Source organism: Canis lupus, chromosome 20, assembly GCF_011100685.1.
Source record: "Canis lupus familiaris isolate Mischka breed German Shepherd chromosome 20, alternate assembly UU_Cfam_GSD_1.0, whole genome shotgun sequence".
NCBI lineage: Eukaryota > Metazoa > Chordata > Mammalia > Carnivora > Canidae > Canis > Canis lupus.
The window spans coordinates 48,278,203-48,296,794 of record NC_049241.1 but is presented as its reverse complement, the minus strand read 5'-3'; the positions used below and the strand labels follow the sequence as shown (position 1 = coordinate 48,296,794).

The window sequence follows — 18,592 nt, the reverse complement described above, 5'->3', positions numbered from 1 at the left end:
GCTTTGTCTTATTCTGGGATTCTAATTATGTGTATGTTGGTGCACTTGGTCCTGTGCCACAAGTCTCTGAGGTCTGTATATTTTTCTTCATTCTATTTTCTTTTGTTCCTCAGATGGCATAATTTCTATTGACCTATATTCAAATTTATCATTTTTTTCTTTTACCAGTTACAATTTTTTTTCAGTTTAAATATTTATTTATTTTATTTTATTTTTTATAAATTTATTTTTTATTGGTGTTAAATTTGTCAACATATAGATTAACAAACACCCAGTGCTCATCCTGTCAAGTGCCCACCTCAGAGCCCATCACCCAGTTTCCCCCACCTCCCGCCCTCCTCCCTTTCCACCACCCTTAGTTCATTTCCCAGAGTTAGGAGTCTTCATGTTCTGTCTCCCTTTCTGGTATTTCCTACCCATTTCTTCTCCCTTCCCTTCTATTTCTTTTCACTATCATTTATATTCCCCAAATGAATGAGACCATACACTGTCCTTCTCCGATTGACTTATTTCACTCAGCATAATACCCTCCAGTTCCATCCATGTTGAAGCAAATGGTGGGTATTTGTCGTTTCTAATGGCTGAATAATATTCCATTGTATACATAAACCACATCTTCTTTATTCATTCATCTTTCGATGGACACTGAGGCTCCTTCCACAGTTTGGCTATTGTGGACATTGCTGCTACTCCACCCCAAGATTGCTAGAACTCAAACAGCAATTTGGTAGCGTGGCAGGATACAAAATCAATGCCCAGAAGTCAGTGGCATTTCTATATACTGAGATGGAAGAAAGAGAAATTAAGGAGTCAATCCCATTTACAATTGCACCCAAAAGCATAAGATACCTAGGAATAAACCTAGCCAAAGAGGTAAAGGATCTATACCCTAAAAACTATAGACACTTCTGAAAGAAATTGAGGAAGACACAAAGAGATGGAAAAATATTCCATGCTCATGGATTGGCAGAATTAATATTGTGAAAATGTCAATGTTACCCAGGGCAATTTACAGTTTAATGCAATCCCTATCAAAATACCATGGACTTTCTTCAGAGATGTTGGAACAAATTATTTTAAGATTTGTGTGGAATCAGAAAAGACCCCGAATAGCCAGGGGAATTTTAAAAAGGAAAACCATATCTGGGGGCATCACAATGCCAGATTTCAGGTTGTACTACAAAGCTGTGGTCATCAAGACAGTGTGGTACTGGCACAAAAACAGACACATAGATCAATGGAACAGAATAGAGAACCCAGAAGTGGACCCTGAACTTTATGATCAACTAATATTTGACAAAGGAGGAAAGACTATCCACTGGAAGAAAGACAGTCTCTTCAATAAATGGTGCTGGGAAAATTGGACATCCACATGCAGAAGAATGAAACTAGACCACTCTCTTGCACCATACACAAAGATAAACTCAAAATGGATGAAAGATCTAAATGTGAGACAAGAGTCCATCAAAATCCTAGAGGAGAACACAGGCAACACCCTTTTGGAACTCGGCCACAGTAACATCTTGCAAGATACATCCTCGAAGGCAAGAGAAACAAAAGCAAAAATGAACTATTGGGACTTCATCAAGATAAGAAGCTTTTGCACAGCAAAGGATACAGTCAACAAAACTAAAAGACAACCTACAGAATGGGAGAAGATATTTGCAAATGACGTATCAGGCTAGTTTCTGAGATCTGTAAAGAACTTATTAAACTCAACAGCAAAGAAACAAAATCCAATCATGAAATGGGCAAAAGACATGAACAGAAATCTCACAGAGGAAGACATAGACATGGCCAACAAGCATATGAGAAAATGCTCCACATCACTTGCCATCAGGGAAATACAAATAAAACCACAATGAGATACCACCTCACACCAGTGAGAATGGGGAAAATTAACAAGGCAGGAAACCACAAATGTTGGAGAGGATGTGGAGAAAGGGGAATCCTCTTGCACTGTTGGTGGGAATGTGAACTGGTACACAGCCACTCTGGAAAACTGTGTGGAGTTTCCTCAAAGAAATAAAAATAGATCTGCCGTACGACCCAGCAATTGCACTGCTGGGGATTTATACCAGTTACAATCTATTGTTGACCCCTTCTGGTGAATCTTTATTTCAGTTATTGTACTTCTCAAATTTAGGATTACTGTTTGGTTCTCTACATCATATCTACTGCTTTATCTAGATTATTTATTTGGTGAGATATTTTTGTCATATTTTCCTTTAAGTTTTTTATACATGGTTTAGAGTTTTTCATATATATACATATGTATATATATTTTTGTTTTTCATATATATATATATATATAAAACTGATTTAAAGACTTTATCTACAGAGGTTGAAATCTGTGCCTTCTCAGAAATATTTCCTTTTGACTGATTTTTTTTTTTGCCTGTGTATGTTACACATTTTCCTGTCTTTGACTAGATCATAAATTTTTGGTTAAAACTCAATATTTAAGATAATATATTGTGACACTTCTGTTTTCAGACTTGTCTATCCTCCAAGATAAGGTGTTGTTTCTGATTTTTGGTGTTTTTGTTTGTTTGTAGGTAACTTTTTTGGGTTAATTCTGTAGATTGGTTATTCCTTGTAGTGTGTGACCTCTGAGTTCTCTGTTAGTTTTATTAAGGTTCCTATTTTTATTCCTAGTTCTGGGTTGTTAGGGTTTTGGTCACATCTGGGTCAGTATAATTTAATGATTACCCAATGGTTGTTCAGATTTCCTTAGTGCTTTGCCTACATGCTTTGCATTCTTTTTCAAAGGTATCTGTGTGAGAAGGCACACCTCCAAACTTTGGGTAGTTTACATAATAGTCTTAGCTTTCACTTTCTGATTGCACAAAGCCTCAAGGTCAATCAGAGGTGAGAAACTAGTGCTTTTTTTCCCCCATGCCCTTCTATTTTTAAAAAATTTATATTGAATTTAAAAAAATTTTTTTAAATTTATTTATGATAGTCACACAGAGAGAGGGAGAGGCAGAGACACAGGCAGAGGGAGAAGCAGGCTCCATGCACCGGGAGCCCGACGTGGGATTCGATCCCGGGTCTCCAGGATCGGGCCCTGGGCCAAAGGCAGGCACCAAACCGCTGCGCCACCCAGGGATCCCTATATTGAATTTAATTAACATGTAGTGTATTATTAGTTTCAGAGGTAGAATTTAGTGATTCATTAGTTGTAAGTAACACCCAGTGTTATTGCATCAAATGCCCTCCTTAATGCCATCACCCAGTTACCCTATCTCCCCACCCACTTCCCTCCAGCAACCCTGTGCTGAGTGTCTCTTTTGGTTCATTTCCCTTTTTGATTTTGTCTTATTTTATTTTTCCTTACCTTCCCCAATATTCATCTGTTTTGTTTCTTAAATTATGCATATGAGTGAAATCACCTGAGATTTGTCTTTCACTGACTTACTTATTTCACTTAGCATAGTACTCTCTATTTCCATCCACGTCATAGCAAATGATAAGATTGCTTTCTTTTTGATGGCTAATATTCCATTGTATGTATATGCCACATCTTCTTTATCCATTCATCTGTCAATGGACATCTGAGATCTTTTCATATTTTTTTATTGTGGACATTGTTGCTATAAACATTGGGGTACAGGGATCCCTGGGTGGCGCAGCAGTTTGCCGACTGCCTTTGGCCCAGGACGTGATCCTGGAGACCTGGGATCGAGTCCCACACTGGGCTCCTGGTGCATGGAGCCTGCTTCTCCCTCTGTCTGTGTCTCTGCCTCTCTCTCTCTCATAAATAAATAAAAATAAAAAAAACATTGGGGTACATCCTCATGTCTTTTTTGAATGAGGCATATCCTCATACATCCTTAGACTTACAGGAGTATTTCAGAGATTTTCAAAATTTGTTATGATCCTTTGGTTCTACAATATTTCCTTTTATTTTTTAAGATTTTATTTATTTACTTGCGAAAGAGGGATACAGAGAGAGGGAGAGCATGAGTATGTAGAAGAGGGAAAAACAGTCTCCCTTCTCAGCAGGGACTCAATCCCAGGACCCTGAGATCATGGCCTGAGCTAAGGGTAGATGCTTAACAAACTGAGCCACCCAGATGCCCCTCTAGTATTTCCTTCAAAATTATGGACAATTTCTTGTTGATCCCACCTGAAATCACAAGCCTAGGCTGCTGGTGATGTGAGAGTAGTTTGCAATTATATTGGCAATTCTCTAAAGTAGGTTCCTTACCCATGAGTTCTCAGTCAAATCAAATAGCCACCAAATTTATAGAATAAAGAGCTGGGGAACTGGAGTAAAAAAATATTGGTTGTGTTCTGGGGGTATGTGTGATGATGATGCTTTTAATGGAACTCCAAAAATAGATCTCTCCATTGTCTTCAGTGCTCTCAACTTGTGCACCTGATGCACCACTAAGCTCTAAGTTAAGGCATCACAGATTCCTTTATCCTCAGTCTTACTGAGGTTCAGGAATTTCTCTTGGACAGACTATCTTCAATTTGTTCTGTGGTTTTGGGTAATTGCCAGAGTCTTGAAATGGTTGGTTGTCATTATTTTGCTTGTATTTGCTTGAAATGGTTGGTTGTCATTACTTGCTTGTTGTCTTAGAAGGAGAGCAAGTTCACCAATGTCCTTACTCCTTCATTCAGGAAGTCGGTTCCCAGAATGTGCACTCTAAACCACAACTTGCTGCTAAAGCTTACATTCATCTACATCAACTGAACTCTTTCCTGGGCACTTCAGTTCTTCCTTGCTTACATTCTTCTTAGCCTATACTTCACGTGTCCTGAAATGGCCTTACACACTTTCCATTGTTCTGAAGTACCCTGCACACTCTACTTTAATGTAGGATCAAAAGTGAATTCTATCACTGTGTATCAGTAACACCTTCAGCAATAGATCGAAGCTTTCTATGAATTATTAACAATCTGTGATCATAAGAGAATGTCTGTTTTGTGCTGTTGTTAAAATTAAATCAAATATCTCAATAACCAAAGACAAATAACTCAATTTAAAAATGGACAACACAGGGATCCCTGGGTGGTGCAGCGGTTTGGCGCCTGCCTTTGGCCTAGGGCGCGATCTTGGGGACCCGGGATCGAATCCCACATGGGGCTCCCGGTGCATGGAGCCTGCTTCTCCCTCTGCCTGTGTCTCTGCCTCTCTCTCTCTCTCTCTCTCTCTCTCTGTGACTATCATAAATAAATAAAAATAAAAAAAATGGACAACACAGGGGTGCCTGGCTGGCTCAGTCAGAAGAGTATGAGACTCTTGATCTCAGGGTTTGAGTTCGAGCTCCATGTGGGGTGTAGAGATTACTTAAATAAATAAAATAATTTAAAAAGTGGACAAAATATTTTAATAGACATTTCTCCAAAGAAGATATGTAAATGACCAATAAGCACATGGAAAGGTGCCCAACAACCTTAGTAATTAGGAAAACACAAGTCAAAAACCATGAATGAGATATTACTTTATACCCATTAGTTGAAATGGCTAAAAAATACAGGCAATAAAAAGTGCATGGAAGAGTGTGGAAAATCTGGAACACTCATACTTTGATGGTTTGAATGTAAAATGGTGCAACTGCTTTGGAACGCAGTTGGACAGTTTGTCACAAAGTTCAGTATATAGCTACTGCATGCTGGTATATACCCCAAACAAATGGAAACATATGTTCACACAAAAACTTGTACCTGAATGCTTGTAGCAGCATTATTCAAAATTGGAAATAACTGGAATGTTCATCAAGTGATAAATGGATAAACAAATGCAACATATCCATCCAGCAGAATATTATTTGGCCATGGAAAAGAGTAGGATTATTACTCATCCATAAAAACATGTTGCAATGTGGATGAACTTTGAAAGCATGATGCTTAATGAAAGAATCCTGTCATGAAAGACCACATGTCACATAATACCACTTATGTAAAATGTTCAGAATAGGTGAATCTGTCAAGTGGGAAAGCAGAGTAATGGTGTCCTGGGGGAAGAGGAGGAGTGGAGTGTGTCGAAGTGGGAACACATGACTGCTAGTGTGAATGAAATTTCTCTTTGTGGGGTTGAAAATATCCTAAAGTTAGATTTTAGTGCTGGTGCACAACTCTTGGGAATATTCTTTTTTTTTTTTTTTTATTGTTAAATCTTTTTTTTTTATTTTTTATTTTTTTATTTTTTTTTATTTTTTTTATTGGTGTTCAATTTACTAACATACAGAATAACACCCAGTGCCCGTCACCCATTCACTCCCACCCCCCGCCCTCCTCCCCTTCTACCTCCCCTAGTTCGTTTCTCTTGGGAATATTCTATTTTTTAAATAATAAATTTATTTTTTATTGGTGTTCAATTTGCCAACATACAGAATAACACCCAGTGCTCATCCCATCAAGTGCCCACCTCAGTGCCGGCCACCCAGTCACCCACACCCCACAGCCACCTCCCCTTCCACCACCCCTAGTTCATTTCCCAGAGTTAGGAGTTGTCCATGTTCTGTCTCCCTTTCTGATATTTCCCACTCATTTTTTTCTCCTTTCCCCTTTATTCCCTTTCACTATTATTTATATTCCCCAAATGAATGAGACCATATAATGTTTGTCCTTCTCCGATTGACTTATTTCACTCAGCATAATACCCTCCAGTTCCATCCACATCGAAGCAAATGGTGGGTATTTGTCGTTTCTAATGGCTGAGTAATATTCCATTGTATACATAAACCACATCTTTATCCATTCATCTTTCGATGGACACTGAGGCTTCTTCTGCAGTTTGGCTATTGTGGACATTGCTGCTAGAAACATCAGGGTGCAGGTGTCTCTTGGGAATATTCTAAAGATCACTGGACTATATAGTTTAGATGGGTGGATTTTATAGTCTATAAAATATATCTGAATAATGCCATGAAACAATGTAAGACCAAGTGGATGGGTTGTGAAGCCGATGGAAAAAAAAATAAATTGAACAGTGCAAGAAAGGCCCCTAACCATGTTAGTTTCCCAGGATCCTGAAAAGTTGTTAACACGTGTGTGGGCTTCTCCTTTGCTTCAACACCATTTATCTCAGTAACATTATTCACTGTTAATATCTCAGCTAAAAATATAATTTCTTTAGAGAATCTTCTTTAACCATCCTAATCCCTCTGATTCCAAAGTAAGCATGACAACCAATGATACAGCTCATTGACTCCCATTTTTGTTTTATTGTTACCATATATTTGTGTGTATCCTACTCCAGGTGAGATATGTGGTTTTAAAACTATGTTTACTTTCTTTTTAGCGTTATCTTCAGACCCAACCACAAAGCCTATCACAAAAGAGTCACTCATTATTTGTTGATGAATGAATGAATGATTTATAGAATAGTTCTTTCTATATTCTTAAGAACCAATGAATTTTTTGCTTTCTCTCTTGTTCAGCTGCTGGCTCAACCAAGAAAAGAGATTTATATGGAGCTTCCTTGGGCCAGTCTGTGCCATTGTCTCTGTGAGTGATGACATCAGAGTATCCTTAATGCTCAGCTGGGTGTCATTAGAAGAGCAGAATTTTAAGCAGGGTGACAGTGGCAGGCATGTCACTGGATTGTCATGGCTTTGCTTAGTTTTCTAAACCTGCTCCTAAAACTAGAAACTCCACTGTTATTTAATATGAAGATGACTTAAATGTGGAATTGATGTTGGACAGGCTAGGATGCAGAGAACAGATTGAAATTTTATTTAGTAAGTCTTCTGTGGTTTCCCAAAGGTCAATTTAGCTTTCTTTCTGATGACCCTCTGGATTTTGAAAAGCAAGCTGTCTTCCCTCAACAGCGAAGTATCTACCCTCCAGAACACAAGGTAAGATGTAGAAGAGAGTGACCAACCCCATAGACATGTGTGATCCTAAGGACAAAGCCATGTGCCTCAGCAGTCCCTGATGCTTCTTTTCGGGGTCTTTTGAGGGGACCTGAGTAGAGAGAGGCAGCTACCCTTCTATGGCAGCTGGCTCAGATTCAGTAGGTGCAGCTAACAACTTGGCCGAATTTTCTGTTGATCCTTTTTTTTTTCCCCAGAGAGAGTGAGAGCATCGGGGAGGGGAGTGCAGAGGGAGAGGGAGAGAGGGAATTTTATGCTGGCTCCACATTCAGTGGGGAGCCTGATTTGGGGCTTGATCCCAGGATCCTGAGACCATGATCTGAGCTGAAATCAAGAGTCAGATGCATAAATGACTGAGCCACCCAGATGCTCCTGTTCTATTCCTAACCCAAGTTTGTTACTCCCTCAGCAACAGGAAGAATTGACATTGGTTAATAAACATTCTCTGGACTTTTTCCATCAGTCCTATGACAAATGTGCAGGGAATCTTTATGTTTCCACAAAACACTTAGAAAAACCTGTGAATATTCCCACAACCCAGCCTACACTTCCATACTCCACCTCAGTTCAGGCTCCTACTGATACCTCTTGCATTCTTCTCCTAGTACATGTCAAATCTTCTGGGAGGCTTGGACGGTCCTTTGCTCTAGCAACCTTTGTGCAAATTTAATGCTGTTTCTTCCATGTTCTTATCATTATCATTTCCAAATGAAAATAGAAATCTTGCCTTTGTTATTTTTTAAAGAATTTATTTATTTATTTATTTATTTATTTATTTATTTATTTACTTACTTACTTATTAATGAGAGAGAGAGAGAGAAGAGGAGAGGAGAGGAAGAGACATAGACAGGGGGAAAAGCTCCCTGCAAGGAGCATGATGCAGGACTCGATCCCTGGACCTTGGGATCATGCCCTGAACCAAAGGCAGATGCTCAACTGCTGAGCCACCCACGGGTCCCTCCTTTGTTATTTTTAATGCCCAGATCCCAGCACAGAGCCTGATGCAAAATGCCTCCTCAGTAGTGCTGGATGAAATCAGGGTCTCCAAGGAGCATCATAAAATTTTTGAAACTTACATTGTGAAATATCCCTGTCCTCCTCAATCCAAATCAAGATGCCATCGTGGTCCAAGTGGCATCTGTACTGTAGGAAATCATTGAGAGTAAAGATCAAAGTTGATCACCAGTCAGCTTGAGAACTCATCACCATCAGGGGAAGACAGAAGCTTCCATGGCTAGAGATGAGAATGGCTTTCATTGTGTTGTCCTGGGTGAATCATGAGCCTTCTTTCTCTTCCTACCCAGGATGCTGACATTTAAAGCCACAGCTCAGCTCCTCATCTTGGGCTGCACATGGTGCCTGGGCATCCTGCAGGTGGGTCCAGCTGCCCACGTCATGGCTTACTTGTTCACCATCATCAACAGCCTGCAGGGTGTCTTCATCTTCCTGGTGTACTGCCTCCTCAGCCAGCAGGTACTACTGCCCAGCTCCCACCTGGGACGCTTCCTATCTTCACTCATCTCAGTGAACTGATCCAGAGCATACTTTGCCTTTGCAGGTGCGGGAGCAATATAGGAAATTGTTCAAAGGGATCAGGAGAACAAGAGCTGAGTCAGAGAAATACACATTGTCCAGCAGGGCCACCTCTGATGCCTCCAAATAGAGCATGGTAAGATCAGGCATTGCTCCCAGAGCACTTCATTAAGTGACCTGCTTAAGTACCATATGCTTACCCCATTGAGCAACGTTAGTGTGCAACAGAATAGGCCCTTCAGTGGCTCACACTAGATTTGCTTTTTTTGTATATTTTTTTATTGGAATTCGATTTGCCAACATATACTATAACATCCAGTGCTCATCCTGTCAAGTGCCCCCTTAAATGCCCATCTTTTATCTATTAATTTAATGTTAACAATTTAGTTATTAATTATTAACTTTCTGACTCCTCTATGAAGACGGTGCTTCCACCTGTTCTTTGGATCCCATCATTCATGCCTTATCCATTATCTTTAACTGTTAGCAATAGTCTCTTTTTAAAGGTTTGTTTAAGAATATATTTTGCTCCTTAGGGTATTGTGTTCATCTTAACACTTACACATCAACATCTTTTTTTTTAAATAATAAATTTACTTTTTATTGGTGTTCAATTTGCCAACATTTAGCATAACACCCAGTGCTCATCCCGTCAAGTGCCCCCCTCAGTGCCCGCCAACCAGTCACCCCCACCCCCTGCCCTCCTCCCCTTCCACCACCCCTAGTTCGTTTTCCAGAGTTAGGAGTCTTCCATGTTCTGTCTCCCTTTCTGATATTTCCTACTCATTTCTTCTCCCTTCCCCTCTATTCCCTTTCACTATTATTTATATTCCCCAAATGAATGAGACCATATAATGCTTGTTCTTCTCCGATTGACTTATGAAACACCTGCTATATGGTAAGCATAGCTAACTAAGTAAACAAGAGTCAATGATCTGAAGCAGTGATGCACATTCTACTCAGAGCTATGTTATCCTATGCTTTTTCTTTACACCCACCTATATCTCACAGTTACTATGCAGCAGCCCCGGAAAGAGAAACATGGGGGAGGTTGATATACATATTTATATATTAAACAGAAATGTTAGCTTGTATTTTGGAATTTCTTATAAGGCTGCCTGGTATTTTCAACACCCTCTACCCACTGAGAAACCAGGAAGGAAAAGCAGTAATGGCAGGGATAATTCATGGGAATGGTTACTAAGAACCAACACTTACTGACTTAGATTGAACAGAGTTCTTTCCTAATGTTTCTCACCTCTTCCATTTTCTCCAGACTTCCCCGAGTCTCTGCTCCTATCTAAAGGAGCCTACTCTGCTGCTAGGAAGTCATCCTGCATTACTTATAGCACTGGTTCTGCCACCGAATCTTCTGTCTCCTCCACCTTCCTCAGTAAATGTCATATCACCTATTTCATAGAGAATTCAGAGTCATCTGATGATGATACCTGGTGAAGTCTGTGTCATCGACCATACCAACCAAATATCAGCATGCATCCTGTCCACAGTCCTTTATCATTGGTGCAATTTCTCTCCTCTAGGATGAGTGCTACCACCTGTTCTTTGGATTCCATCCTTCATACCTTATCAATTATCTTTAATTATTGTTCATATATTCTCACCCTCTCTCTCTCCCGCCCTCTGGCGCCATCTCAACAGTATTCTTCATAATCATGGAAACACGTTTGGTTCTCTTCTGTCTTTTATTTTATTTTATTTTTTTTATTGGAGTTCAATTTGCCAACATACAGCATAACACCCAGTGCTCATCCCATCAAGTGCCCCCCTCAGTGCCCATCACCCAGTCACCCACACCCACCGCCCACCTCCCCTTCCACCACCCCTAGTTCGTTTCCCAGAGTTAGGAGACTTTCATGTTGTCTCCCTTTCTGATATTTCCGACTCATTTTTTCACCTTTCCCCTTTATTCCCTTTCACTATTATTTATATTCCCCAAATGAAAGAGACCATATAATGTTTGTTCTTCTCCAATTGACTTACTTCACTCAGCATAATACCCTCCAGTTCCATCCACATCGAAGCCAATGGTGGGTATTTGTCCTTTCTTTTTTAACTTAATTTAATTTAATTTTTTTATTATAAATTATTTTTTATTGGTGTTCAATTAGCCAACACATAGAATAACACCCAGTGCCCATCCCGTCAAGTGCCCACCTCAGTGCCCATCACCCAGTCACCCGCACCCCCGCCCACAGCCCTTCCACACCCCTAGTTCGTTTCCCAGAGTTAGAAGTCTTTATGTTCTGTCTCCCTTTCTGATATTTCCCACACATTTCTTTTCCCTTCCCTTATATTCCCTTTCACTATTATTTATATTCCCCAAATGAATGAGACCATATAATGTTTGTTCTTCTCCAATTGACTTACTTCACTCAGCATAATACCTTCCAGTTCTATCCACGTTGAAGCAAATGGTGGATATTTGCCGTTTCTAATGGCTGAGTAATACTCCATTGTATACGTAGACCACATCTTCTTTATCCATTCATCTTTCTATGGACACCGAGGCTCCTTCCGCAGTTTGGCTATTGTGGACTGCTAGAACATCAGGGTGTGGACTGCTAGAAACATTAGGGTGAAGGTGTCCAAGTGTTTCATTGCATCTGTATGTTTGGGGTAAATCCGCAGCAGTGCAATTGCTGGGTCATAGGGCAGATGTATTTTTAACTCTTTGAGGAACCTCCACACAGTTTTCCAGAGTGGCTGCACCAGTTCACATTCCCACCAACAGTGCAAGAGGATTCCCCTTTCTCCACATCCTCTCCAACATTTGTGGTTTCCTGCCTTGTTAACTTTCCCCATTCTCACTGGTGTGAAGTGGTATCTCACTGTGGTTTTGATTTGTATTTGTATTTCCCTGATCGTAAGGAATGCAGAGCATTTTCTCATGTGCATGTTGGCATGTCTATGTCTTCCTCTGTGAGATTTCTATTCAAGTCGTTTGCCCAATTCATGATTGGATGTTTGTTTCTTTGCTGTTGAGTTTAAGAAGTTCTTTTTTTTTTGATTTTTTATTTTTATTATTATTTTTATTATTTTTTAAAAAAGAAATTTGTTTTTTATTGGTGCTCAATTTGTCAACATAGAGAATAACACCCAGTGCTCATCCTGTCAAGTGCCCACCTCAGCGCCCACCACCCAGTCATCCCCACCCCCACCCACCTCCCCTTCCACCTCTCCTAGTTCATTTCCCAGAGTTAGGAGAGTTTAAAGAGTTCTTTATAAATCTTGGATACTAGCCCTTTATCTGATACGTCATTTACAAATATCTTCTTCCCATTCTGTAGGTTGTCTTTTAGTTTTTTACCTTTGGCTGTGCAAAAGCTCCACATCTTGATGAAGTCCCAATAGTTCATTTTTGCTTTTGTTTCTCTTGCCTTCATGGATGGATCTTGCACGAAGTTAATGTGGCCAAGTTCAAAAAGGGTGTTGCCCGTGTTCTCTAGGATTTTGATGGAATCTTGTGTCACATTTATATCTTTCATCCATTTTGAGTTTATCTTTGTGTATGGTGAAAGAGAGTGGTCTAGTTTCATTCTTCTGCATGTGGATGTCCAATTTTCCCAGCACCATTTATTGAAGAGACTGTCTTTTTTCCAGTGGATAGTCTTTTCTGCTTTGTGGAATATTAGTTGGCCATAAAGTTGAGGGTCCACTTCTGGATTCTCTATTCTGTTCCATTGATCTAAGTGTCTGTTTTTGTGCCAGTACCAAACTGTCTTGATGACCACAGCTTTGTAGTACAACCTGAAATCTGGCATTGTGATGCCCCCAGATATGGTTTTCTTTTTTAAAATTCCCCTGGCTATTCGGGGTCTTTTCTGATTCCACACAAATCTTAAAATTATTTGTTCCAACTCTCTGAAGAAAGTCCATGGTATTTTGATAGCGATTGCATTAAATGTGTCAATTGCCCTGGTTGACATTGGCATTTTCACAATATTAATTCTGCCAATCCATGAGCATGGAATATTTTTCCATCTCTTTGTGTCTTCCTCAATTTCTTTCAGAAGTGTTCTCTAGTTTTTAGGGTATAGATCCTTTAGACCTCTTTGGTAAGGTTTATTCCTAGGTATCTTATGCTTTTGGGTGCAATTGTAAATGGGATTGACTCCTTAATTTATCTTTCTTCAGTCTCATTGTTAGTGTATAGAAATGCCACTGACTTCTGGGCATTGATTTTGTGTCCTGCCACACTGCCAAATTGCTGTATGAGTACTAGCTATCTTGGGGTGGAGGCTTTTGGGTTTTCTATGTAGAGTATCATGTCATCGGCGAAGAGGGAGAGTTTGACTTCTTCTTTGCCAATTTAAATGCCTTTTCTTTCTTTTTGTTGCCTGATTGCTGAGGCTAGGACTTCCAGTACTATGTTGAATAGCAGTGGTGAGAGTGGACATCCCTGTCTTGTTCCTGATCTTAGGGAAAAGGCTCCCAGTGTTTTCCCATGGAGAATGTTATTTGCTGTGGGCTTTTCATAGATGGCTTTTAAGATGCTGAGGAATGTTCCCTCTATCCCAACACTCTGAAGATGTGATCAAGAATGGATGCTGTATTTTGTCAAATGCTTTCTCTGCATCTAATGAGAGGATCGTATGATTCTTGTTTTTTCTCTTGCTGATATAATGAATCACATTGATTGTTTTATGGGTGTTGAACCAGCCTTGCATCGGAGGATAAATCCCACTTGGTCATGGTGAATAATCTTAATGTATTGTTGGATCCTATTGGCTAGTATCTTGTTGAGAATGTTTGCATCCATGTTCATCAGGGATATTGGTCGGTAATTCTCCTTTTTGGTGGAGTCTTTGGTTTTGGAATTAAGGTGATGCTGGCTTTATAGAATGAATTTGGAAGTACTCCATCTCTTTCTATCTTTCCAAACAGCTTTAGTAGAATAGGTATGATTTCTTCTTTAAACGTTTGATAGAATTCCCCTGGGAAGCCATCTGGCCCTGGACTCTTGTGTCTTGGGAGGTTTTTGATGACTGCTTCAATTTCCTCCCTGGTTATTGGCCTGTTCAGGTTTTCTATTTCTTCCTGTTCCAGTTTTGGTAGCTTGTGGCTTTCCAGGAATGCGTCCACTTCTAGATTGCCTAATTTATTGGCGTATAGCTGTTCATAATATGTTTTTAAAATCATTTGTATTTCCTTGGTGTTGGTAGTGATCTCTCCTTTCTCATTCATGATTTTATTAATTTGAGTCTTCTCTCTCTTCTTTTTAATAAGGCTGGCTAATGGTTTATGTATATTATTAATTCTTTCAAAGAACCAACTCCTGGTTTTGTTGATCTGTTCCACGGTTCTTCTGGTCTCGATTTTGTTGAGTTCTGCTCGAATCTTAATTAACTCTCTTCTTCTGCTGGGTGTAGGATCTATCTGCTGTTTTTTTCTCTAGCTCCTTTATGTGTAAGGTTAGCTTTTGTATTTGAGTTCTATCCAGTTTTTGAATGGATGCTTGTATTGCGATGTATTTCCCCCTTAGGACTGCTTTTGCTGCATCCCAAAGATTTTGAACGGTTGTATCTTCATTCTCATTAGTTTCCATGAATCTTTTTAATTCTTCCTTAATTTCCTGGTTGACCCTTTCATCTTTTAGCAGGATGGTCCTTAACCTCCACGTGTTTGAGGTCCTTCCAAACTTCTTGTTGTGATTTAGTTCTAATTTCAAGGCATTATGGTCTGAGAATATGCAGGGGACGATCCCAATCTTTTGGTATCGGTTCAGACCCGATTTGTGACCCAATATGTGGTCTATTCTGGAGAAAGTTCCATCCATGTGCACTTGAGAAGAATGTGTATTCAGTTGAGTTTGGATGTAAAGTTCTGTTGATATCTGTGAAATCCATCTGGTCCAGTGTATCATTTAAAGCTCTCGTTTCTTTGGAGACGTGCTTAGAACCTATTGAGTATAGAAAGAGCTAGATTGAAGTCACCAAGTATAAGTGTATTATTATCTAAGTATTTCTTCATTTTGGTTATTAATTGATTGATATATTTGCAGCTCCCACATTCGGGGTATAAATATTCATGATTGTTAGTTCCTCTTGGTGGATAGATCCTTTAAGTATGATATAGTGTCCCTCTTCATCTCTCACTACAGTCTTCGGGGTAAATTTTAGTTTATCGGATATAAGGATGGCTACCCCTGCTTTCTTTTGAGGACCATTTGAATGGTAAATGGTTCTCCAACCTTTTATTTTCAGGCTGTAGGTGTCCTTCTGTCTAAAATGAGTCTATTGTAGACAGCAAATAGATGGGTCCTGCTTTTTTATCCAGTGTGATACCCTGCGCCTTTTGATGGGGTCATTAAGCCTGTTCACGTTCAGAGTTACTATTGACAGATATGAGTTTAATGTCATCATGATATCTGTTCAGTCCTTGTTTTTGTGGATTGTTCCACTGGACTTCTTCTTAAAGGGGAATTTTAAGAGTCCCCCTTAAAATTTCTTGCAGAGCTGGTTTGGAGGTCACATATTCTTTCAGTTCCTGCCTGTCTTGGAAGCTCTTTATCTCTCCTTCCATTTTGAATGAGAGCCTTGCTGGATAAAGTATTCTTGGTTGCATGTTCTTCTCATTTAGGACCCTGAATATATCCTGCCAGCCCTTTCTGGCCTGCCAGGTCTCTGTGGAGAGGTCTGCTGTTACCCTAATACTCCTCCCCATAAAAGTCAGGGATTTCTTGTCTCTTGCTGCTTTAAGGATCTTCTCTTTATCTTTGGAATTTGCAAGCTTCACTATTAAATGTCGAGGTGTTGAACGGTTTTTTAAATTTTATTTTAGGGGGGAATCTCTCTATTTCCCGGATCTGAATGCCTGTTTCCCTTTCCAGATTAGGAAAGTTTTCAGCTATGATTTGTTGAAATACAAATTCTGGCCCTCTGTCCCTTTTGGCACCCTCAGGAACCCCAATTAAACGTAGGTTTTTCTTCCTCAGGCTGTCATTTATTTCCCTTAATCTATCCTCGTGGTCTTTTAATTGTTTGTCTCTTTTTCCCTCAGCTTCCCTCTTTGCCATCAACTTGTCTTCTATGTCACTTTCTTCTTCCTCATTAACCCTCATTGTTAGGACCTCTAGTTTGGATTGCATCTCATTCAATTGATTTTTAATTTCTGCCTGATTAGATCTAAATTCTGTAGTCATGAAGTCTCTTGAATCCTTTATGCTTTTTACTAGAGCTACCAGTAGCTTTATAATAGTGCTTCTGAGTTGGCTTTCTGACATTGAATTTAATCCAAATTTTGTAACCCCGTGGGAGAGAGGACTGTTTCTGATTCTTTCTTTTGAGGTGAGTTTTTCCTTCTAGTCATTTTGCTCAGTGCAGAGTGGCCATAAGCAAGTTGTATTGGGAAAAGGAGAAAAAGAGAGACAATAAAAAAGAAAGAAAAAGAAAAAAAAAAAGAGAAGAGAAGAAAAGAAAAAAAGGGGGGGAGGTGGAAGCAAACAGAAACCAAGAAATAAGGGGGAGTATCGTCTGATTGTATATATTGCAAATCCCTTGACTTCCCCTGGAACTTTCCAGTGCTGCTTGGTCAATAACTTGCTTTTCCCCTGTCCTTCTAGCTGGTCTTCTGGGGGAGGGGCTTGCTGTGCTGATTCTGAGGTGTGAGCTCTTGGGGGAGCTCAGTGGGGGTTGTTTTTCCTGTGAGGACCCAGGAGGAACAACAACAGTGGCGGCGGCCATCTCTCCAGCCCTAGAGTCAACTCCTGCAGTAACTATGGAGCTCTCAGTCTGCAGGGGCCTGGATGCTCTGGGGGTGGGCCGCTGATCTGCACAGCTGGGTGCCGCCCAGGGGCAGGAGCATCCTGGCTGTCCTGGGCTCTCCCAGCCTCTGCCTGTCCGGATCTTGGGCTGTGCCCCCCCGCACCCTGGGCTCCCTGGCCTGCGCTGCTGGAATCTAGCTCCTGGGACCCTCAGCCCCCTCTGTGGGGAGCCGCCACCTGAGCCACCTCCGAGCTGCTCCCGGGTCCAGCCAGGCGTGTGCTGCACCCTTTAGGGAGCTCGGCTGTGGGGTGTGGCATGCTCTCCCCCGGGGCGCAGGTCCTCTGTTATTGTCCCAGGGAGCCTGAGGGCATCCCCGCCCTCCTGGGGTCCTGTCTGAGCTCCCTGCGAGCGCCTTTCCCTCTGGGAAGGTTGGTAAAGCTCCTGCTTCTCCGGGTCTGGGCTTTCCTGTCCTGGGGGCACTCGGGGCGGCCTTAGCCCAGCTCCTCGCGGGGGTCCTTCCCCCTTGGATGCCTTTTCTTTATTTTTTTTCCCCCGTCTTCCTACAGAAGCGCGAACTCTTCTCACTGTAGCATTCCACCTGTTCTCTCTTTAAATCTCAGGCTGAATTCGTAGGTTTTCAGGATGATTTGAAAGTTATCTAGGTAATTTGGTGGGGACAGTGACTTGGGGACTCTACTCTTCCACCATCCTGCTCCCTCTGGTTCTCTTCTGTCTTAAAAAAACGAGTGCAACTTGCCCCACTTTTAGCTACCAGACAAGAGTTGACTTCTCTCTGCTTAAACGTACTCTCTACTTCCCCAACCTTTGCAAGTGTGGTTTCTTTCCCTTATCATGCCACCCAATCAAACATCTCTTAGACCTACAATGATCTCCATGTCCCTGAAAGTTTTCTTAGAAACGGGGGACACTATTCATCTTTTCTGATGGAACACTCCATCCTTATCTCCTCTAGATTCTACTCATACAGACTTCTACGTCTTTCTTCCATTCTCTCTAGCTTTTTTTCTGTTTCCTTTATAGCTCCATCCAATGGATCAGTTCCAGAAGCACTTCAGTTCTCATTAAGTTCTTTCCTCCTAGACAATAGCATCTATCCTTTAGGTTCAATTACCATTTAAATACAAATGACAGCCATGTACATTTCTCTATCTGATCTCTGAGATCTAGATGAGTATTTCCAGTTTCTTATTTCTCATATCTAGAACTAACTCAGACTTCTAGTAAAAGACTTGCAATCTTCACCCCAGTTCAGTCCTTTCCCATGATGTCTTTCTCTCTCTGGATGCACTACATTCATCTTGTGGCACAAGTTTGGACTCCTTAAAAGTTATCCTCAGTAATGATCTTATTTCCCAGCACAGCATATCCATTATACAATCCTTGTTTTATATTCTCAATATGTTCCCAGTGTGTCCAGCAGGCTCAATCTTCATCACCCCTCCTTAGGACACTGCTATCTTTACTTGCCTAAATAGCTGCAGT

At 40.6% G+C, this 18,592-nt stretch overlaps 1 protein-coding gene across 1 annotated transcript in view; it reads left to right on the top strand.

Moving 5' to 3' along the window:
* The window catches only part of LOC484898 (adhesion G protein-coupled receptor E2), a 43,009-nt gene that overhangs the window by 19,600 nt on the left and 4,817 nt on the right, over positions 1–18,592 (top strand). The window contains exons 14-17 of the mRNA XM_038565312.1: positions 7,398–7,464; positions 7,723–7,814; positions 9,137–9,305; positions 9,391–9,501. Coding sequence (XP_038421240.1) covers positions 7,398–7,464; positions 7,723–7,814; positions 9,137–9,305; positions 9,391–9,495 — 433 coding nt within the window. The 3' untranslated portion in view covers positions 9,496–9,501. The remainder of the gene's footprint in view (positions 1–7,397; positions 7,465–7,722; positions 7,815–9,136; positions 9,306–9,390; positions 9,502–18,592) is intronic.